The sequence below is a fragment of the Anopheles cruzii genome, chromosome 2 (assembly GCF_943734635.1).
Source record: "Anopheles cruzii chromosome 2, idAnoCruzAS_RS32_06, whole genome shotgun sequence".
NCBI classification, from domain to species: domain Eukaryota; kingdom Metazoa; phylum Arthropoda; class Insecta; order Diptera; family Culicidae; genus Anopheles; species Anopheles cruzii.
The window spans coordinates 51,838,566-51,863,017 of record NC_069144.1 but is presented as its reverse complement, the minus strand read 5'-3'; the positions used below and the strand labels follow the sequence as shown (position 1 = coordinate 51,863,017).

The 24,452-nt window shown below is 48.4% G+C and overlaps 1 protein-coding gene across 1 annotated transcript in view; it reads left to right on the top strand.

Annotated features, from left to right (window-relative positions):
* Nucleotides 1-24,452, top strand: part of LOC128266920 (division abnormally delayed protein) — a 98,841-nt gene that overhangs the window by 57,813 nt on the left and 16,576 nt on the right. Inside the window, exons 2-4 of the mRNA XM_053003709.1 lie at nt 17,093-17,254; nt 22,753-23,329; nt 23,394-23,580. Of these exons, the coding sequence (XP_052859669.1) occupies nt 17,093-17,254; nt 22,753-23,329; nt 23,394-23,580 (926 nt within the window). The remainder of the gene's footprint in view (nt 1-17,092; nt 17,255-22,752; nt 23,330-23,393; nt 23,581-24,452) is intronic.

Below are 24,452 nucleotides of genomic sequence, written 5' to 3'. Positions count from 1 at the left end.
ATGCGGGAACTATGCCATTTCCGTCTTAGGCAGATAGGCAAGATCCCCAGGGGCCCGGGGGGGGGGGACTGGAATGCGGGCCAGGCGATTCCCTAGACATTCACTCAACCTATGACGGCAGCTGGACGCTTCTGAGAACACCAAGAAAAAGAAGCTACGGCGAGCTATCGATTACAAGTGGCCAGATTCATGATGCACCACGATTCATGCCTCCCGATTCCCGATGAAGTATGTTTGCACATTTCACCGACCCGTTCGCTTCGTGCCAAAACAATGATATTTATGTACATGCTGCGCCCCTCTGTACGGGGTACAAACAGCGATGCAAATCATCCCGCACTCCCGGTGCAGGGTTTTCCTTTTTGTCACCAGGATTCCCGGCGGCTCCCGAGCCGCGTTGCGAACAAGATATTTGCATATCATTTACGCATTCACGTCACAGTGGTCGTCCGGCAGTGGTGTGGTTCAGGCCGGACACTGAGAAAAGAGCAAGTCGGACACGGCCAGTGACGCTGTGCAAATAACGCTTGGGGCACTAATGAATAAAATTGATTGCGAAAATGTATGAGCGATTAAAGCCATCCAAGTGTGGATCTTCCTTAGTTGAGTGGATATGCTGAGAGAATTAATTATTGCTACGCAGCAGCTGTCGTCAATCGTTTCTTCATCCTGTTAAATTCCAATAATGCATAGTAAATAATACATACTTCATGCGGGAACTATGCCATTTCCGTCTTAGGCAGATATTCAGTTTCCCCGGGGGGGGGGGGGGGGGGACTGGAATGCGGGCCAGGCGATTCCCTAGACATTCACTCAACCTATGACGGCAGCTGGACGCTTCTGAGAACACCAAGAAGAAGAAGCTACGGCGAGCTATCGATTACAAGTGGCCAGATTCATGATGCACCACGATTCCTGCCTCCCGATTCCCGATGAAGTATGTTTGCACATTTCACCGACCCGTTCGCTTCGTGCCAAAACAATGATATTTATGTACATGCTGCGCCCCTCTGGTGCAGGGTTTTCCTTTTTGTCACCAGGATTCGGGCCCCCGAGCCGCCGGGGAGAACGTTGCGAACAAGATATTTGCATATCATTTACGCATTCACGTCACAGTGGTCGTCCGGCAGTGGTGTGGTTCAGGCCGGACACTGAGAAAAGAGCAAGTCGGACACGGCCAGTGACGCTGTGGGCCATTAAAAGGTAGGAAAAATAAATAAACAAAAAGCCACCAAGCAGCAGGGGCGGGACAGGCACAGGCGGGATCGCTTTCCGTCACTGTCTCGCTCCGTCGCTGGGTCGGCGATTTATGGAGACCGGTTGGCTCCATTGGCTAGTTTTGTGTGCTACGATGGGATGTTGGGCTTCCATGACACTTGCGTGATGCGTGTAGCGACACACGATACTCACGTAAATCCGATCCGATGCAAAACGGATGTGATGTTTGTGTTGATGCATTTCGGCCTGGGAAACGCACATCGGAAACGTAGCCGCTGATGAAGGATGCGCTCCTGGTGCGGAACCTTTACGTGTGTGTGTCGTGGGTAAATTTATTCAACTGCTCGATGGAGTAAAAAAAGAAAACCCGGAGCTATCATGGACTGTGTGCTTGCAATTGATGTGCGACGACATTTGGTAGACAGCCGATGGTAAGGTGAAATGGCAGACGGCACAGCAAAAAGGACACGATTGATTGGATCGGTGCCATGAGGATAGCAGCCTTGATGGGTGTTCCATTAGCTAAGCTTTGGCCTAGTCGTTTGCCTCAAGTCATTTGCACGACGGTCTTTTGTAAACCGCTTAGTACTCCGTCGAGGTTTACAGAGTGGTTCGATAAATGACGAGATTTTATTAAAAACAATAAAAAATAAACTAGTAACAGAGTTCGAAAGGTACGTTCTTTCTCATACGCATACGCATACAATTTCATGCGAATCGGATGACAGATTAAAAAGTTGTCAGTAGATGTATTGCCCGTGTTACGAAAAAGTAATCATAGAATCAAGAGCCAATATTAAATTTTATTAGTATACTTATTCTGATGAGTATATGAGTAGAGCAAGAGTTTTTGAAATGATTTCAACTGAACCGTATAATCAATGGAAAAATTAATCGACCGTTGCAAACGTTATGTTCACTTAAATGGAAACGAATACAAAAAAACTCTCGAACCTCAACCTAGTGGGTTTTATTGAAGTTATGGAAGCAGTTTCGTTATTTATCGAACATTCCGTGGGTATTGAATTTTGGCAAATGCGAATTTCATGTCCGAGTTCCACCGGCAAATATCCCAGCCATGGCTCAGATATTTCATTTTCGCATTATTGGCGCTGGCGGTCACCGTTTGCTCTCGACAACCGAAAGCATCTCAGCGATTTATGTGCACCTCCCGCAAGACACATGACTAAAGAGCTTTTAATTAGCCAACCCTCGATGCACTGGGCATGTTTAATCAGGCCTTCGTATCAATTCGATTGATGCTGCGAAGAGATATTCACATAATCATTCCGGTGAAGTTAAATTCCATTCCACGTTTGAATTATGCTAATCAACGCAAAATTTAGTACAAAAAGGCAGAGTGCTTCAATTACTGTTCAATCGACTTTCGTACTTTCGTTCGTTCGTTGACGGCGTAAAATACGGACCAACCCGTCAACTCGCCAAATAAGGCACAGTTTCGCGTCGTTTAAAAATCGTTTCGCCAACAAAGTCTACCGTCGGTAAATCGCAAGCAGCGTGATACGTTGTTGCTGCCCCCGAGGTCGGAGGAACCGACACTCGTTGGGCCGTGCGAGAGGTGGTCAGCTGTCGATGGAAACCTTAAAATCCTCGTCCACACCAGCATCGCCAAGAGTTCACTGTGTTCCCGATGGCGATGGCCGGGACCCGGCTGCGTAAATGAGGGCCCCGTATGCTTGTTTCTTTTTTTTTTTCGTGGGTTTATTTATTTATGCTTCTTGAACGTTTTGCATACACGCTCCCACCGCGCAGCAGCGACGGCCTGCCGTCGAGTGCCGGTTCCGTTGCTTCCTTTGGCGGCCTCGAATTCAACGAATTCGGCCTGCTGGCACCGCCCTGTGGTGGGAAAATGATTTGCCTCTTATGGCCGGGTTTGTTTTATTTTGCAATGGCCGTGGCCGGGCTTATGTCTTGGGCTGGGAACGCGCACCCTTCGCACTCGCTCCGCGAACTGGAGTGTGCTAAATTCGCGAACGGAGTCGAATCGACCACGTCACCCAGCATTCCAGGTGTTCGATTTGGGGCCCGTTCCGTCGCGTTCTGGGACCGTAAGCTCGCGTTTGCCGCGAGCGTTATGCTCCCGGTGGCGTAACAACAAACATTGGCGCCCGATCCGGCCATCCGCGGTTTGTGTTGGGGTGGAAAATCAACGTCAAAGAAACATTTGCCATGCTTTGCCACGGCACGGATGTGGGCCACCCCGTTCAGTCGCTTGCGGTTCAGCCAGTTGCCGGGCGATTGTTGGTGCGCAGCGCTCGAAGATCGAATGCGATTATCAACCGAGTGCGCGCGGGACCACCGTGGATGCTTTCCAAAAACGAGAGAAACGGCAAGGCACGCGTTTTGGCGAGACAAAGGCAAAAAGCCGAAAAAAGCAGAAAGCAGCACGCAGGAAGCAGCAGGGTGTGCGGGTTCAAGGGGTTAATCTTTTCGGCTTTAAGTACACACACCCGGTTGCCGATGCGGTGGTTATATTTTTGGCCGTTCATAAAACCGTCGACGCGGGAGCGAGGGACCGCATCTCATGTTAAGCTCGTCCTGGTGTGCTGCAAAATGAATTTACAACCGCCACACACCGGCCCGGTGGGTTTACGCGTGTCGCGTACGTGAAAGCGCCGTCGAAGCGCCTCGAAATTAATGATCGTCGCATGTTGGCGGCGAGCCTGAAAAGCCTTCCATACATTATTCGGCCCGTTTTTCGAAAAAGGTCCCCGCAGTGGGAGGCTACTTTTTACGGTGGTCTCAAGGGATCTTAGTTAACGTCATGCGGTGCGTTCGTGGGTGCGGTGTTGCGAACTTTGGTCTGATTTACACTAAAACATTAATGATAAATAAATGGTTGAACAAAATGGACACTAGAAATCGTATATAAGGACGTCTACGCATTTGTCAAATTTCGCCATTGCACGATTTAAAGGGATGAGCTTATGGTGCTTTAAACAAGGCAGAAAAAAAGGCTTATTGTTTTGCATTAAAATTTTAATATGAACCGTCCAAAATCGAATCTCAGATAATTTTTTTTTTTTTTTTTTACTGTAGTATTGACAACGAGTCGCAAGGCTTAATAGGCTAGACCTAACCTATGTTACTACAAAGTTATACAATCGAATGCGGAGATGGAACACGGAAACTTTCATTAAAGTCTACTCGTACACTTGATGAAATCTACTGCACATAAAATTTACCGGCTGAAACTGTCCTAGTGTAGTGGAGTACATGACTGGAATCAAGAATGGGAAATTCCTAAGCCGGCTTCTCTGGAGTTAAGAGGTTCAAGTCCGAGCAAAAGACATCGGGTGTGATACGGACGAGGACTAATGACACTACATTTATCGCAGCTCTGCTGTAAGTTGTACCCCTTACGTACCAGCTTACGAACATATGAACGTCAGTTTGTAGGTTCGAACCGTCATTCTCATCACTGACCGAACAGTTTTACAGGAAGAATTTAGAATGTGACAGCAAAGAGCATCGTACATCGTTGAATGAAAACGATAAACAGCAATGAACCAACGATGCCCTGTCTTGAGGCATTCCAAAAGTGCTGGTGAAAGACGACGAAACATCCGAAAAGATCCTTGTCTTGTAGTTTCATCCTATGAAGTGTGTTGATAACCATAGATACCAAGAAGTAGACAGACCACGTGAGCAGGATGCTATGCGATGCACTCTGTCGAACGCTTTCAGATCATTATAAATTTCGTTGACCTGCAAATCTTCATCCACTGAAATCTTGCATCGGGTTAGGGATGATATTATTCCGTATCCCCGGTAAGAGTTCCTGCAACACCGGAATCTTTAAGATCTACGTGATATTTAAAAAAATATCGCCAATTTTGTTTTTTTCGAATATATTTGTTCATGAGTATCTATTTTGTCAGCTTTATCTCCGCAATCGTAGCGTAGCGTCGTCCTTTCATAGTCCTTATTGACCCTTATGTGGTAAGAACTTATGATGCACCACCACCAGGGTATATCAAAAAAGCAAATGGTAGCCATAATGGTTGTAATGATTGGGTATGCTATTCAAAGTGTACTCAAATAATAAAACCGTACTAAAAACTTAATAAAACAACTTTTAAACTAATTTAAACTTTCGGAAATAGATCCTCGGGTAACAACGTGAGAGCCGCAGGCAGCACGTGCGTTTATGCTGCCATATGCTGCACACGTCCACCTGGAGTTGGATGTACTTTTGATGATTTGCAGAGTCATCGGAGCGTTATTGGGTCGTTGGTTCGCTACGCTTGTGAGGTTTCGTTAGACTTTTCGCTCTCTGTCTGTGTGTGAGCTTTTATGTTGGTTAAAACTTTAATGCGTGCATATTGCGAAAGTCATACTTGCAGCTTCATTGTTGCAAACATTGCTCGAGGCTGCGTGTGTGTGTGGTTCGCGTATGAAACGGAGAAGAGAAAAAGCACCCTTCTGCCGTGCCCTTCGACACCGGTGACACCGCGGTGGATGGTTTTGAGGCGATTAAAGCAGTGCCCTGCAGCACTGGTCACACCCAGAACCAGTTCACCTTCGGTTCCCCGTCTCCAACGGCCAGCCCCAACCGTGGTCGGGTTAATGGACAAATATGGCTTCCCGGCGTGTGGTAAAATGTCATCAATTTTCAATTTCTGTTGCAAGGCGTGGTGTTCGCGCTCGCCATGATGAATAAGATCCTCGCCCATCGTCGCACGGCGGACCGCGGCTTTGATCCTTTCAGCAGCCCGTTTGCATCTGCGGCTCGGATGATTACTCGGTTGGCCTGAATTCGCATTCGCACCAGGCCACCGCGTACCTTGTTCCGATTTTCAGACTCCACAGCGCGTCAGCTGGCACGCCAGATGTTATAATTTCCAAAGTGGGCATGAAAATTCTCGCATCCCACGGGTCCCAATGATATGTCGCGAATCCCATCAACGGCGTGATGAATTTCATGAATGCCACCGGAACTGCAATCGAGCCCGATCCACTATCCGGTCACGGGTGCGCTTTGAATATTTTAGGTGACTCCATTAAGGGTTGTCACTGGGAGTTCGTTGGAACTGGGTGCTTGGTTCCCTTTGCGTCGTTAATTATAGTTGTGCTTTAAAAACGGGGCATGTTAATAACTATAATAACAAGAACTATTCTCGGCTTTAAAGTGCAACGAAACGCGCAACGCGTTCCACGTTCGACGCACAGTGGAGTAATTTAATCTGGCGTTCGGTATCATTTTTTACCCTTATCGAATCGATCGACCTTTATGATGGAGTATCCAGCCAGCCAGGCAGGCTGACTGGTCGGCCTGCTTGCCTCCCTCCCTGCCTGCCGGTTCAAGGTGAAGTTGGCCCATTTGCGCCGTGGAAACGCTCCCCAGGCGCGATAAGCTCGACGTCACATCAATTTTCAATTTGAAGAGTCGATGGAAGATAATTGCCCTTGTTGTAACAGCATGTCATCGAGCTTTATCGCCGGCGGTCACCATCAGACAACTCTTCCGAACTCCTTCGAAGTACACCGCACCAGCTGGGGGCGGGGCAGGGCTCTCCCGCATGCCCTTGCCGCCTATCGGTCAAGCCCTGTTGCGTGCTACTCAACACAATCTACTGCTGGCAGCTAAACACACTGCACGGCTAGCTGGCCGGTGTCGACCGCCCGGACCGGAGTAATACCTCGCAGACGACAAGTTGACAAGCACCCGGCACCCGATAAGACCGGACCGGCGGAGGGTGGCGTTAGTCGTGGAACAAGAAGCCACTCGATGCATCGCAATAATTAACTTCTCCACTCGTAGCGCTGACTTCGCAGTGGCTGCGGTGCACTCTCTGTCCTCTCCATTGTCTCTCGATCGTGCCATTTTGGGGGGAGGGTTGCAGATTTTAATCCGCTTCCGCTGGCGGTGTAGGAGTTTGGGACTTTCTAGAGGTTCGTCTCCCGGGTCCGCTTTTTACGCCACAAACGCCCAGGATCAGTGCGCCTCATCGGCTTGGAACGAAACTGGGACATAGCGAGCCCACAGCTGGTACTTCACCTAGCAGCCGAACACTAATAAGGTACACCGTAGCCCTTGGCACTCGAGAACCAACTTTTGGGTGTGTGTGTGTGTGGTGATCAATGATTTATAGCTTTGAGGGTTCAGTGCAGCGTGACTTTGGCGAGAAGTTTGGCTTTCCCTGGAGATTGTGCGTGCTTTTCCTGGATTTGCTCGCCTTCGCCAAAGGTTGTCGGTAAAGTTTCGGTTTGTTTAAGTAGGACTATTCTCTCTGGCAGAGCTACAGGTAGTTGAGCGTATTAGAAATTGTGTTCCATTTTCCCAAGCTAGACAACTTCAAGAAGGAAACACAAAGTATCTTAATCCTGTATTTTAAGACCCAGCTGAGTCCAGGTATCAGAACCTCGTCGCTTGAGGCTCTGTTTTCGTTACAGGCACTTTAAAAAAGGGTATGTTAAGCTTCAATAAATTGAAGATGCTTTCGCTATTCGTTTTCACCATTGATCGAGCGCCGTTGTATTACGAAACAATGGGCTCATTCTTTCGAGGTATTGAAAGAACATAGTCTGTATGTGTGCCCGAATGCGTATGATGTATCTGATATTGAATGGACGGTAACTACTCTTTAATGCCATTTGGCAAGGACCGTCAGTCTTTCGCACCAGTCGCCAGCCAGGAACTCCAGGAACGAGCGTCTTCTGCGTGGAGTGGAGCATTTCAGTTGACGCCCCGCGACCGGCAACCACCGGAGACGGATTCCGGTGCAGTGTGTAAGGGTGAAAGCGTAATAAATCCTCACTTTGCCCGACAGATTTACTCTTCCAGCGCCGCTGGAACCCGGAGTTCCGGTTGTCGCCGCAGTTGGCGGGCAAACTCGTCGAGCGAAGCTTCCGGTGCGCGACTTCTTTTCGCGGCAACCGCGCCATTCCTACTACTGTTACCATCCAGGGTGCTCTTCACTTCACTGTACCCCCCGCCCCATCCGCCTATTCACTGTAAGTGAATCGACACGGGAGGGCGCAGAATACCGGAATCTCCCGGAGATGGCACCATTTGTCATTTCCTGTTTCCGGCGAAGGCGTATTTTTTATTCTCATTTGTTTTAAAAAATGTACGCCCATTCCATTCCGTTTTTTCTGCGAACTGTGGCACAGCTAAAAACTCAGCTCGGCTTAGTAGACTGTTTACTTTGTAGTATTTTTGTTTCGGCGATACAAGATTCACTTTCATAAATTACCATCACGTTTGCCGCAATGCTTTAAGAAATTGGATTTTTTGTAAGAGTATCAACGAAAGCTCACAGAGGCACGTTTACTGCTTTGCCTGATCCTGGGTCCTTACGTGCCGTTGAATTATGTAGAGGGAAGTAAGTTTGGTAGGCTGCATTAAATTAGTTAGACTTTACAGAACAATTACAAAAGCCTGTTTTACGCAACTTCAAATGCTTTTGAAGTGTTCTATTACAAAGTCTTAGCAGGAAAATCAAATTGTTTTTTTTTATATTACTTTTTTGATGCTCTCAAATGGGTTGCAGAAACCACTTCGCATGATTATACTATTCGCCATCCACAGGTTCGTATGCCCGTTCCGACTCCCACTTGCATGATTCCAATTTTCCAAATTTACCCTAATGTACGAGGCAAATTTTCTATCGCAAGCACGCACAAGCTTTAAATTTGCACCAACTGTGGCAACATATTGACACGTAATGATACGAACTGCTTGCTGTGTTTACCTTCCACGATGTGGATATTATGTAGTGACGACGGCCAACAAAAAGGTCCATTTCTAGGCGGGTGCTTTGGTGTTTCCTTCCCGTTTCGTTTCAACACAATGCGTGCTTCCTTTCGGAAGTCGAAATGCGAGACTCAATTTGCTGGCATCGAGTATTTTTGCCACACACAAATTGGGACAAACGTTTAACTGGTATGGCGAAGCGAGGGGTGAAACTTCCACTTTGTTTGGCGTTTTATTGCGAAACGTTTAAATGTTTCGAAAATTACATTACAATTTGGTCCGAAATTGAAGGGAGAAAAAATGCAACTTAGAATGGGAATGATGCCTATTGGAAGTATTTACTTTAAAGATACTCAGTTGATTATACAACGGAAACTTGCGCTACTTTGTACACTTCTTATCATCTCCAACTTGGTAAATAAATAAATAAAAATAAATGACAGCCTTCTTCCTTCTTTGTATTTACTAAGAATTTGAATGCTTACACACAATGATAGTGAACTTTGAACAGCACCAAAGCAGCATTCGGAGTTAAAATCATTGGTACTTAAATTAAATTTTAAATAAATATTAGCTTAATCCTTTTTTGCCATGTTTTTCTGCGAGTCGGGGGTTCAATGGTCGACGGTACAATTCTTCTGTCCGAGAGTAGTCCGAGAGCAGTCAGAGTATCAAATGTGTTGAAAAAGAAACTGTCGTAGAGAATACCGTTTGCAAGAACGTTGTTCCTCGCATTGCAACTTGCAACTCGGCAAATAGAGTCCAAATGAACAAAGAAAGAAAAGATAAAAACCACTCAATGTTCAACTTTACAATCTACCCTGTTCAGAAACTGTAGACAGACCACAAAAGCATTCACATCCGACAAGCAACCGGCATTGTGACAGATTTATCGTAGACGAAGTGGGACGATTAACTTAAACGTTATCCAAGAATTCCGTCGACACCACAGACGACAGACATCCGCTTGACTCTGAGCTGTTTTCATATTACAGCTGCGTGCAACTTCAGCCTCTTCCAGAGACTGAGGTATTGTAGCGCATCCTGCCTCTGTCAAGGTTTTTGCTCAATGTGAGCTGCACTGAGATTCTCCAGCGTGCTAATTTGGTTCTAAACACTGACACAAGACGCTGCGATGCCGGGCTTCAAAAAGAATCGGTTTCGGTGTCCAATGACGCGTCTTTCTTAAGACTGCTATTGGCGCAGGGCATATCAATGCGATAACCAGATGAAGTGCTGTATCATCGCAATTATAATAAGCAGTTGGAAGACGTCGTCGTCTTGGTCGCTAAAAGCCTAGAGCTGACAGATACGATTGGCCTTCTACGAATCATTTCGCGACTGCAGAAACGATGAGTGGAAATAAAAATAACAGTTCGTTGCAGCAAAGCCATTAATACCTTTCAATGCTACTTGGAAGTGCCACTTACTCACTTTGACATGATGTATTCAACGCGCCTACACGCCGACGTTGCAATGCGCTGCAAAATGAGTACTTTACGTCAATACTGAGTAAAATCATCCTTTTTTATGCCATATGTTCATGGTTTGGCAGTCTTAATAGGAATCCTACGCTTTCGATGGTGTTACCAACTGAAATGGTGTTACCGAGTCGTTTCGTCACCAGGCGGCTCCATTTCGTATGGCGAATTTTGTAGCCTAACTTAGTCAATAAAGGAATAACTTCACAGATACGAAATCGTTTTGATACTATGATGATGGATCGCGTCGAAGTAGTTTCTAATGAGATAACTTTTCTGATTGTGTCATAAGTTTACAATGCTCTATTTATTTCCAAGAGTTCAAGTTCCAGAGTCCAAATCATATTGGGAATGCTTCTCCTGAGTAATTGACCAAAGTTTCATTTTGATGGTGATCTCAAAAAGATTTTTTTTGTAATAGCGGTTCGATTTAGAATTTTTTATAAGAAACTCCTATTATAATATATTTTGATTTTCTAATCGGTATAAAATTTTACGTGTCGTAAAATCGAGTTTCCATTGTATGATCCTAAATATGGTCGGTTTTGTGAGTGAGTGCACACGTTGCTGCTGGATCATTTGTCCTTTCGGCTAGACGAAGAGCTTACGTAACCCACAGGTGCTGTAGCTTTGTGTAAATCTTTGGCACGATGCCAGAAGTTTGGGTCCAACATCGCCTACAGCTCATTGGAGATACGAGCGAAATACGGTTTTTGACAGCTCAGGTGCAGGTTATGGCCTATGGCTACAAACCTTCGGCATAAACACGCTCGGTGAACTTTCGGTGAACATCCAGTGAATTAGTTGAGAGTTGATTTTGCAACCCATTAACAAGAGTAAGTGGTTTCCAAACGAAGTTAAGGGTCCCAAGGAATCCTATTGTTCCTAAGCAACATAGGCCTTGGTGTCCTATTTCAACATTTCAAATTCCCTTCCAGCAGCGGTCCCCTTGGGGTATCATGGCCCAAATAAAATGGGTAAGGTTGCACACTATGCAGGGGTAGGTGTACTAAACATGATCCCATCATTTCAAAACTCTTCGGAGAATAGGGTGATCTGGGTGAATGCTTCCATTGAAAGCAGATTAAATGGCAAAGTTTATTTTATTAACCCCTTGGTGCGTTGTCCTCTACATTTTGGGTATTCATCAGGACAAGAACTTTATTAAAGAGCTCTGCATGTTTTGGATGCCCATTCGTGCTAAGACTTAACTATTCACTAGATATAGACAAATGAATGCCTCGACTAAGTTACAGTATATGAGCATAAATTGAAAACAAGAGAAGTTAGTGTTCAAAGTTGGCTATTTGATTGCTTCAACGGCATATGCATAAATTCAGTACAGCATTACGTAATGTTCAACTTTCTGTGAGTAAAGTTATGAAGCAAAATCAAACCGTTGGAAGACAGCTGTTCGCATCAAACGAAAACCGTGTTGCGGTTAACTTTTACTGGAAGCCTAAGATGTTACCAAGCCTTCGAGCACCGTACGTATTACCGTCATCCAACCATGGTTGTTATCGAAGTCGAAAAACTGTATCACTTTCCGAAAACCGCACTAAAATAGGCTCGACGAAATGTTTCCAACTAGAACAGAAAGGTCACCGAGCATATTAATCTTCCGAACTTTTTTTCCGCTTCAATTCCGGCCACATGCTGTCGAAGGCAGATCACTCACCGGGTGTACCATAAACTTTCTTGCTTTTCGCGAAACGTAAAGCTTCTTCCAACGCTGTTTTCGTTCTGCACGTGGGCGCGTGGGCTGTGTTTGTTTCTATTCCTCTGCAAATTAACTTTCGATGCCAAAACCTTAACCTTAACAGGCTAACCTGCGCGGGTCGTTAGTCAATTTCTGGTGGCGCTGATTTTTGGTAATAAAGTTGAACAAGCATTTAAGGCTTCTAGGAGATTGAAATTTATGCTAAGAATAGGGCGGCAACGGATGGGCAAAGAAAAAGTTTAGGCTTGTTCGGTTTCCAACCCATCGAAGCGCTCTCTTGTGGGTGGCCATCCAAACAAAAGCTTTCTGAATCCCACTAGACAGTTTCGTTGGAATTGAAGGTGCTCCATTAGTCCGGAACCATGGAAACCGGACCGATACAGAAATTTGTCTTGGAACAGAAGAAAGAGGACCGCAGAATGTGATCCATCTCGTTTCACCCGATACGCAAAATAAATAATCCCTGCCAATCGACGAAAAGCGGTCAGCTGGAAGATTGGTCGAAAAAGGGAAAGCCCTTTTTTATGTTAAAGTCTCTTCAGAGTCCCCAAGACCGATGCGTTTGCTCTCCAGGACAATGAAGACAGTATAGGAAACGTTGGGAAAGAAAATGATGAATGAGCCGAGGATGTTGAATTTTGCTTGCGGTCGGACGATTTTTGGTTTTAAGACGATCACGCTGATAAGGCTGCTCTTTTCTTCCATTTACACAAAACCCAAGAACTGGTAAAAAGGAAGCCCTATATCAAGCATCGATCCGGTGCGAAACGAAGATTGGGATTTATTTCCCGGGTCAACTATCAATCGTGCTTGCTTTTTGCTATCTTCCATAGGCCTTCGTCCCAATTTGAGGTCCGCTTCCGTGATCGTGGTGAGGGAGTAAAAAACACTTGACCTTAGAGGGCGTTGGATTTATGTCAAATTTTTACGCCCTATCCCCTGAGAGTCCTTCCGGGGCCGTTCACCAGCTGTGCTCGTCTCGCAGGAATTCGGTCTGTTCCTTGCCCAATGAATGGAAAATCCCATTGTCGCAGCCAGAGAGCCGGTTACCGAGTATTTGTCATTAGCCCCAAATTGCATCCTACATCGGGGACGCTGGGATATGCCAGGACCAAGTTGTAGACGTGCCAGTTTTGGGAGCCCTCGGGCGGCAATAAGTTGTCTCACGTCGTTACACAAATCTTATGACGGTCATGGCCAACGTTCGGCAAAAACATCGTCACGCCAAACGCCAAATTTATTACGGCACCGGTGGCAGGACCATTTGTCCGGCGGAAAATAATGTCGCCAAATGTGCCATAACGTTCCGTTTTCGTGCCGCGCTGTACATTTGGTGTGTCGTCGTGCTAGGGGAAGTTTCTTGTGCTGAAAACCCAAATTGGTGTTGCAAAATAATAAAATATTAGCATTTTAGAAACAGATATTGAAATCGGCAATTGGGCACTTAGGGTGGACCGTGACTCGTGACATGTATCAGAAAAGGGTACACGTCCGCTGGGACTTTCGTGGTTTGTGTGCTCAACCGTACACTAAAACGGACACTGCACTGCACATGGTGGAACGTGAAGCGGATCGCTCTCATTCGATTGTATCTGCATGATTTATCGAATCCGTAGCATATCGATCGTTGGAACCGTCATCTGAACTGACCTCATCGTAGGGTTTCGCCAGAAGAAAGGACGTTAGGATATTTTTCGGGTCGGCTTGATTTCGTAATCGAATTTGTGCTCTTGTTGTGAGCGTCTGCGGTGGAAAATTTTCCGTCATAAATGAAGCGAGAAGTGGTTGCGATGCCGAAGTCAGCTTCCGCCATCGGACGGAGACCAGCAGTTGCTCAGCGTTAGAGTGCATTTCGTGATTTCTATCGAAACTTTCGACCAACACAACATACCGTCCGTGGTCGGAAGGATGTGCTAGATAGTTGGCTGGTAGTAATTGAAATCGTCCGCCCCCCTATCGGACTCCATCCATCATCATCCTCTGCAACCGAGGCCCAGATCGCTCGGTTGCTATCGATCGGAGTACAGCGGGCTCTCCGTCGCTCTTCTCAGTGCACTACGGCCAACGTCCCATCAATCACTTTGCAAATTGAATTCGGTATCCACTTCGACCGCTTTCCCTCCGCCTACGTCCGCCCGTGGAGGATGTTTGAAGTTATACGCACCCGAAGCCAGTGCGCTGTTTATGTTGGGAACCAATTTTGTCGGGCCCACTTCGGTTTGAGAATATTAAAATTAAATCTTCCATTATGAATATGTAAAAATGTTTTGCTCCCATCACTTCTCCTCCTGATGGGCGGCTCCTTCATTACATTACGGAACGATTCGTCTTACCGCCGCTCGACAGCGTTCCGACATCGCTGCCAGCTGTTGTTGAAAGCGTAGACTCGCCCGCTGTGTTAATGTCTCTAGCATTAGCCAAGCTTTATGTTTTCCCCCGTGCCGGTCCCGGAGCACGGCGGCAGGAAATTGGAGCAATGCGAAATAAAATGACAATTCCATTTCCTGACAGGCCGTGTGCTTCCCAGCTGATGGTAGAGACGGCGCCAGCGGTGTTTCAACCGTCCCTTTCAGCAAACGGTGTGTTCAGGATAAGCGATATATTCGTAGCGTAGCAAAAAAAATGTTGAAGTAAACCCCCGGGCTTGGTTGTGTCCTTTTTTGCTGGCCAGCTCGGTGGAAAATCTGCAGCACTTTCCCGATGGATATTATTTCCTTCCACCGTGGCCACGGCGAGGGCTTGTATGGGGTAGAATTTTACGGACATAGAAACATCGACCACAGTGCCGGTGCTGGGGTCGGTTTGGGCTGCCACTGGACGAATCCTTGCCCGCCCGTTTTGGGTCGGAAGCAGATGGTGCACGTATTTCGTTTCCGTTTGTTACAGCCTTCGGTCGAAAGTGCTGAATCTGCCATCGCTATCGCCGGCCCCGCCGGATAAGCCACCGTCTGTTTGCTCTCCGACATGCTTGCAGGCGAAACAAAGCGCGGATTAAAGTGTAAACGAAAGAAACAAACGCTGCCTTCGGTGCCAAGTGAGCACAAGGAATGAACCATTTATTTGGCCGTGATTTGATGAAGCAACGTTTGTTGCGTACGGCAAAGTATGTTCACCCTGTACAAGCCACGGAACAAGGTTTGTTATCCAAGCGCACAGTTTTGGCTGCTTTAGCCGAAGTATTTTAATCTGTCCTCATCACCATGCAGTTACTCTATGTGACGAGACCGCACAAAAGTGCTTCACAAAGTACTGATTCTGCAATGGAAGACTCTCTATCACACCTAAGCTGCATAAAACTAGCTGCTAGTGGGGATTATTTAAAAAACATCGTAGCGCATTTCGCTACACGTAACCAAGCGTCTCCATCGTCGGTTCCGGTATTTTCCGATTTCCTATTTTGTTTCGCTCAATCGCTCCCCAGAACGCAACGAGAGCATCCCACAAAAATAGCTCGTGGCTTAAGGGGGGAAGTACTTCACGGTGGCAGAAGTTGCGAACGAACGTTGGAACCTCCCGATGGAGAAACCGTGGCTACTAAACCACTTCGATGTCAACACTTTTGTGTTCTGGCGCCGTCGGTTACGCGTTGCATCCAACAGTCCGAGTGTGCGGTCAAGAAGAAAAAACACAAAATCAAGAGGCAGAATATTTTCCCGGGCTACACTAAAAACATTGCCTCTTGCGCGTTGGACCAACCAGTCCAGTGTGGAACAGTAGCAAGCTCGCTGTGGGCTCGGCACTTGGCGCAAGCTCTTGAAATTTGCTAGCTTCGAGAAGAGTCTCTCTGCACTCAATTCAAGGCAAGGTAGCAGGAGTAGACTTGCACTAACCAGCAAGTGCAGTGCAAGTACATCCCGCAGGAGAGGCACGTGGGGTCGAAAACAAAAGCTCGTACCCCATCCGAGCCGGACGGCGGCGGGCACTTGCTGTAGTCCTACATTGGAGCACTTTACAGCTCCATATTATTCTGTTCCATTTTGTGAGGTTATGAACGACTAGAAATGGCTTAAGGTTTGTACTGCTTCGCTATAACACGTATTATGTGCGTGGATCTATTTATTTAGTAAAGCCAATAAACGGAGTGAAGTAACGGTTAAAGGATATTCGTCATTTATTCGGTTAAGCTTATTGCACTAAACTCCACTCGAGTTTCAATAGATAAACTATATCTTGCATCAGACCTAACGTTGCAAAATATCGCGTAATTAAAATTAGAACACCGTTAATGAGACTGAGATGATGGTTCTGTTGAAGTGAGACGTCGCCAAAGGCACGCTATACCCTCGGGACATGCGCAAATCCACTGCCACGCGTGTCGATCCTGTGCAGGAAGCCCCGGCGATGGGGAAAAAAGTACTGCTAACGTGTTTCTGTTTTGGTTTTTTTCGTCATTTGCAATGGAAGCGTGGAAAATGCTCTTCTCTTCCCGGCTGGATGACAAATCCCCGTGGCAGATGATACTGATGGCATCAACGCTCTTTTATCGTCGCCGTTTGCCCGCTTCGGAGTTGACGAGTCCATTGGTCTATTTTTCTGTCCCTTTTTCTGTCACACTAGATAGTTCTGGCTTTTCCAGGGCTTACGTTTGTATTAGACGAACGACTCTTGTGTACTTTGTTGCTCGTGCTCGTGCCCATCATCGCGCGAAGTAATGCGCGACTGCGGTGTGGCGTCCATGACAGGTTGGCGAGTTGTGAAAATAAATCCGGATGAAAGTGCTTTACACTAATGAGATACTGCCACCTACGTGTGAGCATCTTGCCCAACCGAGGACACTTTTATGATGTTTTCATAATTAATTCCTCCGCCTCATAATGAGGTTGCCAGCCAGATTTGGCAGTAGGAGAAGCAGAAGTATGGTCCAGTTCGTACATTTTGCCGTGCCTACCTCACTTTAATCCTATGTTCACGGCTAAACGTCATATTTTTCTATTTCTTCTCTTTTTCTTCTAGCATCTCCACCAACAAAAGGACCGGTGTGCGAAGGAGTGTGTTGTGATGCCGAAACGGAGACACAGCTGCAGGCGAAGGCGACGAAAAACTTCGAAAGACTAGTCAAACACCACATCCGCAGCCAACGGGGGCACTGGGAGCAGACGGCGGTTCTCTATAAAGGTAAGGGGGCTTCTAGGCGTCCATCGGTTTTATGGTGCGTCAGGGGGAAAGGCAAAGGAATGGCACCTGGTGCCGAAGTTTGCACGGGAATGTTGGAGTGGTTGCCCACAGAGTGCTGTTCCCTCATGTCCATAACTACTAAAACTATCACTTTATTGGAGCGCATCACCCGTAAACTGTGGAATTCATTTACGACACACAGATATAACTTACGCCATGCTCCGAGAGAACCCGGCCAATTCCTGCATAGACATCCCGTAAAAGGATAAGTATCAAATTTATTGAACAACAGTAAAAAAAATGGATATTACGCATCTCCTTAATCCCACGGTGTGTCTCGTGGCAACACGAGCTAGGAGGTCCAATCGATCAAACTGCTCGACACAACACGATGGAGCGGAGCATGGGGAGCGTACCATTTCCATGTACGACTCCTCTGGATGGAGCTTGGGACACGGAACACGAGCACCGGAGACGGGCCACCCTGCGAGACCATTCGATAGTTCGAAAGGTCTGTGGAGTGATTTTGCGTTGTCTAGTCGTAAACCTTAAGCTTGCTGCCGGGCGCACGACGTGTCCACGACGCCGTCGACTTCCAGCTTGCGCCCCTACTTGGCACTTCACGCCCGAAGACAGCCGGTGGGCTGGACATTGATTAATGCGATCAATTACTGCAGCTGCAGGTTGGCCGTGCTGGATTAAGCCGTAATTTATTTACCACCGTTTTGTAACCTATCGTAGCGTTCAGTGCCGTTTGAATGAAGCGCGGTACGCCGTCATGGATGTGGATGATGTTGTCACTGACGGACGTTCGGACGATGTCTAAGGAGCGCTCGTTTCTACAAACTTCGCCGTTGGATCCTGTCGTGACCCAAAAAACCAACTACGAACTGTCATTTGGGGGCCCACGGAATCCATCGGAATGTAATGTCGCAAAGTGCTACGCTCGTTGCTGCTGCTAACTATGTAAATAGCCGTGACCGTGACAGTAATGATTGTTATGAGCCTTCGTCAAACACAAACGGTCAATCGCGTGAACGCAACTAATCGCCGTAATCGATAGCGGCCATGCTTGAGTGGCTGCCACCAGCAGCACCAGAGTGATGACTAATGCCTAGCAATTACACCACAATTAATGTGACAATTATGCACAACATCACGTCGGACCGTGTCGGCCACTGTTCGGCCGCCTGTGCGATCGATGGAACTTGGACCCCCGCTCAAATTGCCGAGCGACACTTAAACGAAACTTGGTACTTGCCCGGGGGTCGGTGGGTTTTAGCAAGCGGCAAATGAACGCCTACAGCTATGCTACGCGACATTATGTCCGCTGAAATTAGTTTACATTGCTCGACGAAAGGCCACATTTTCCATTTAAATATAGAAAAATGTCAATCCGTTAGCAGCATTAGTTCACGTTTGTTTTCTGAACGTTCGTCAACACAGCCAACCTCGGGATCAGAAGCTCAGATAAATTTGTGCATTTGCTTCCCACGGTACTCGGTTGTCTTGGCGCAACGGTAGCCACAAAGGTAATGCGTGTCGCATCGCTACTGGCAATGACTTTCTGACGAGTTTTTATGCATTTAAATACGAAACAGGTACCGGTAATACACACCCCGGCACGGTCTGGTGGGCCGCACCTCTCTGAATAGCGATAGCTTCACGCTTGAAGGGTCCCGTCCTGGAGTTTTGTAAAGTATTCGCTGCGCTGGGCTTTCGCCGGTGCGGCGCTTTAATTCAATACAAATGGTACGCGATGCTGTCGAACGTCTGTCGTCCGGTTCGTGGATGCTTTTCGGCAATTCTCACACTCATTATTGTAGGGGAGATAGTGGTGGCCATTTAGCAGTGACTTTCGTGCCCGTAAGCTTCGTGTCTCATGCTGCCAATGTGTCCGGTGAAGTCAAAGTAGGACTGTACGAGGGCACACTTTTGCTGACAATTTTGCCTGCCTATCCAAGTAATTGAATTTTCCGTGCGAAACTACGGAGGGAAGTTCTTCGGTTCGTTGGCCCATTCGGTAGGGTTAGTTTTCACCTGCTTGGAGTGCTTCGCATTGAATTATTTATGTAGCACGAAATTCAGCACGATAGGCCCGGGGCCCTTGTCGATGATGATGCCGTAGGACAAACATTAATGGACGATAGAGCGATATGAAAACGAAGCTGGGCTCGAACGTCCGAATTCTATATTATGCATGTCCTTTTTGGACTTTCTTAATTGAATTCTCGTTTGAAGTCGCTACCGGCAGTGACATTTGGCATTCTATGAGCTGTAGCTTTGAATTTCCTTGAAAGTAGACTACGTGTTTAATAATAGGTCCCGATACTTTCTAATTTTCCAAATAAGCTGCTTTGCGCCAGAAAAAATCTTATGCTACGCCCGTATGCGCACGCAGTAATCTAATTAATAGAAACATGTTAATCCGGTTGCCGGCCTATAATCCACTCCGTACCAAGCCGTACCGGAGATGGGAGCCATTAAAAAATCCTTTACGGAAGCGACCCGTCGACGGAGGCACGTTTCGGAATATATTATCCCATTCGTCGGCCCGTGGATTGGGCATCTTCAGACGACGACGACGACGACGATGGCGGTAACATCGACGCGGTGGCGATGGTGGGCGCATTAATTTAATACCCCTATTTGGCGTGGATTTGGGACGGCCAGCAGCAAAAAACAAAAACAAAAATGTTTGCGGTTTATTTGCGCAAAGCCACGGCCGTTTTGGCGAAACCGAAACCGAATGAAGGAGAAGCGACAGAAGAAGGACACAGATTCACGCGTGAAACACCAAGACGCGTTAAAGAAGCTCTCTCAACCGCTCGGAAACCTCGGAGCTTGTCTGTCGTGCCGTGATTTATCATTTTATAATTTTTCGCAACAACCTATATGCCGCTATTCTATGCACACAGGACGCGCGCCGATCAAAAAGTGGCGAGAAGCGATACGGACTTTTATGACACCGTCAATCCGTGCGACAAAATTGCAGTTTTATCATCGATTAGTTGTGGTGTTTTTTTCCCATCTCGCAGATTTTGCTATTAAAAATCGGTTGCCCGTCCCGGCGGCGTCCAATAAATCTCGACAAAGCGCCTCTACTGATTGCTAGATTTGTGAGTGTGTGTGTGTTTCGAGTTTTTTACATCATTTGTGAACACTGAATCATAAAACCCTTCGCTTCCGCGCTGAAAAAACGCGTGTTTCGAGCGATGTTTACACATTTCGAGTCGCCGTTAAAGGCTCGTCAAATTAGATAGGAATCCCGGGGCCGGGTTGGCGAAGCCGTGCTACGTGGGAAGAATAATTTATGCACGAGCTGGATCGTTGGTTGGATGGTAAAGACCCTTTTCCGCTGCCGGGAAATGATATGGGGGGGTAAAAATTAATTTACGGTTACAGACTCTGATGACGAACCCGTCAAAAATCGGCATCCACGGTAACCGAAGCTCGTGATGCCTATAATAAACCATTTTAATCTTTCCCATTGATTGATGCGGGCGATGAAGAGCCGAACTCGGAACCGGATGCCCACGTCGTAGTGGTTGTCTAAATTTTGCTCATTGTTAAAATTCATCACCGCACCCGGGCGCGCACCGGCTTCCGGCAAGACGACACGCGTGATAAATCGCCAAGCGGAACACGGTATGGCCGCAAACAAGCCACCGGAAGCCGGGTCGTCGCCGGGTCCCCGCTTCCGGATGATCGCTTAACGCGCGCCGGACCGGAAACGGTTTAGGCAAAGCGCGCGAACTGCGAACTTTGTCCTCTCCCATCCTGGTCCCGGTCCTGGATGGTTCGGAATGAGTCCCGTGCGCGGAATATACAATGGGCGCCCCAAAGCCCATTGGCACCCCCCGCGCCCCGCTGTGGAATGCACAATGTTTTTCCCCTTGAGCCTCAGGTCCCACAAAACCCTTCTGCTGGAAAACGAGGTCCTGGCCATGGGAGCCAACGAGAAAAAATTAAATTCCTCCGCGGCCAGCGAGCTAGTTATTGCCTGCCAGCACTTCAGCGCCGCGTGCATTGCATTAATAATCGAAACATGGGGCGTTTCGGTGTGTGTGTGTCATTGTGACATGAAATTGGCACGAAACTGGTTACCGATGGCTCCGGGTTCCGGGCTTATCCCCCGGGTGACCGGGTCTTTTTCTCCGCCTCGCTGCGTTCGCTCTGCGGCGTCGGAAGGTATTCGGCGTCGGAATGGTGTTCGAATGCAGTTCGCTGCATTTTTGTTTCGCGCGTGTAAACTCGTCCCCAACGCTCGTCCCAGCACGAGCCCGGGGCGGTGACCATCGGTGATGCTCGAAGAATTTCACCCGCTCTTTTTTTTTCCACGCTGTGGTCCGCCGCGCGCCGTCCGCAATGCCAATTGTGGGCGTCGCTGCTTGACAACACTGGGACCCCTGGCCAAAGGGAAAGATCATCTTTTCCGTTCCGTGTTTTTTTGGGTTTTTTGTTCGCCAACCATAATTCGCCGACCCGTCTCATTCCGAATGCACCTTTTGCCGCGATGCCGAAACCGAGTTGCGAAAAACGGCGCGAAGCGAAGCGAATAAATTAATATGGGCCCGCATCGGGGGCGACGACGGGGTTGAGGCCTCCCGGAGCCAGCGCCCGGTCAGGGTCTCAGGGCGATGAAATTCTTTTTCGAACCCCCACGGGCACACTTTGATTCCTGCATTCCGGTTCTGTTCTGTGCCCGTGCGGAGAAGGTTAAGAAGCATCACCCAAACGCGATCCCCGCAGGATCCGGGGTGATGCATAAACGCGCTCTGTCCGCGCTTAGCATGTGTCGTTTCGGAATCGTCATCGTTAAGAGGTGTTTGCACTCCTTGTTTTTGCACGGACTACGGCGGCCCACTGAAACTCCACGTTGCAAAAGTTCTAAGTGCGGGCCGAAGAACCTGCGGGCAAATCAAGACATAAATCGATGAACTCACCACCCCGGGACGAGCCCGGCCAGGCGAGCTTTCGAGCGTTTCAATCAGAATGATGAGAATGCGATGTTTTATGATGGTGCTGCATAAAATGTTGGACTGGTTGGGCTACAATAAACGTGTCGTTGTGTTGTTCTGGGGCCCAGTTCACTGCCCACCGGCGTCCTACCCGAGTCCATCGGCAACGTGAACCACGACCGCTGCGGCTTTCGCGACGTGCCCGGTGTCTGAGCTATTGAATTACCCGTGCCGAATGCCGCCGGCCGGCCGGCTCGGGGAGTTTGGGGCCATATTCATAAAACATACTGCCGGCCGGGCTTTTTGTGCCGTTTCTCTGTTCTGCTTCGCGCGTCCATCCCGCCGCAGGACACGACGGTGGGAAGCGACCTAAAGTGCGCCCATGCATTTATGCATCGCTTTGGAATGTCATAAAAAGCCAATGGAAATTGCCATGTTCCCATGGTCCGCCGTTAAGCCTGGCCACCGCGATCTCTGCTGATCCGAACAGTGGACCTTTGGACTGATCCTTTCCTTTTCTCTCTCTCTCGCTCCTAGACTACCTGCTGCAGCTTTCGCGGCAGTCCGAGAACAAAACGCTCGCCCTGTTCTCGACCGTCTACAGCAAGATGTCGCCACTGTCGCGCGAACCGATCCGCGAGCTGTACGAAACCATCCGCTTCAATCTGGTCGCGGATCGACCATTCGGGGGCGACGATCTCGAGCTGGTCACGGACAAGTTCTTCCGGAATCTGTTCCCGGTGGCGTACCACCACGCGATCCACTCGACGGGGGCGTCGCAGGGCCGTAACGGCGGCGCGGCCGCCGCGAACAGCAATCGCGACTTCCACAGCGACTACAAGAACTGTCTCGTGCACACGTACAACGACCTGCAGCCGTTCGGGAGCGTGCCACGGGAGCTGGCCAGCTCGCTGGTGTCCTCGGTAGGCGCCGCCTCCGTGCTGCTGCGTGTGCTGCGCGACGGCGCGGACGTGCTGACGAAGCTAGAGGAGATCGGCGTGACGTCACCGCTCTGCAAGAAGGCTCTGCTGCGCATGAACTACTGCGGCAGCTGCCACCTCTTCGATCATCTTCACGCCAAACCGTGCTCCGGCCTCTGCCACAACGTGATGCGGTAAGTGAGCAACGGGTGGGACACGGGCAATGGGACGACAACTTACCTTCCCACACTTCCGCAGCGGCTGCCTGGTCGAGTACGTCGGGCTACTGAACAAGGACTGGTCCACGTTCACGGAGTCGATCGTGCCGCTCATCGGCACCGTCCGATCGGCGCAGGGAGTCGAGTCGGAGATCAAGCTGCTCGACGCCAAGCTCTCGAACGCCATCATGAACGCGATGGAGATCGGGCCGCGGCTGGAGAAACAGGTACGTCCGTTTTTTGGTCGCATTTTTTAAAACAGCTCCCTAAATCTTTAAATTAAATAAGATATTCGATGGCTCATTTAGCCACCTACATAACTCCATTGACTAAAACCGGTGATTGACCACCGTGCGGCTGTGGTCAGAACCGCATCGGTGCATCGGCCATGAACCCCTCTCATTATGTGCCTCATTGGCGGGTGTCAGCAGAAATCAGTTTGCGGAATGAAATTGTAGTTCGCCGGCATGACACGGGGCATCATCGACCGTCGACGAAATCAGGTCCCGGCCTGAAGTGTCCGCTAACGAAGCTCTTTATTTCAGCAACATTCGCTTCGTCGCCACGCCGCGCCGAAATTAGTCACCAACGTTTTCGCATAATGCTTGGGACGGTGCCACACGGTTCGGTGGGAGGTGGGGGTCCCTGTCAAACTTGCCACCGACAGCGCCATTCGTCAGTGGCACAAAGCTCCGCATCAGCAGGTTCTTTCGACGCCAAATGCACCACCCATGAACCCTTTTGGCACCGACCGATTTGCTGCGAAACTGCTTGCCCCGGGGTGGGGTTCAAAAAACTTCTTCCCCAAAAGGGTTCCGATTTCGATGAGCGCTGCACACACACACGTGGAGGAAAAAATCGAGTGACAAGCGAAAAGCCGGTGGTGGGTCCCGTCAGCATCGACAGCGCAAAGGGACCAAGGGAGGGCGGCCGCCCATCAGCCCATCAGGCAGCTTTTCCGGCGCATTGGTGGGTTCGGATTCAATTAACAGTTTGTTGGAAAAAGCGGAGCTAGAAAAACAACAACGCGTCAGCAGATGTCCAGAAGCTACTCTCTGACGGCCCGTAGGTGGACTCTTGCAGTGGCCAATGCCAATTT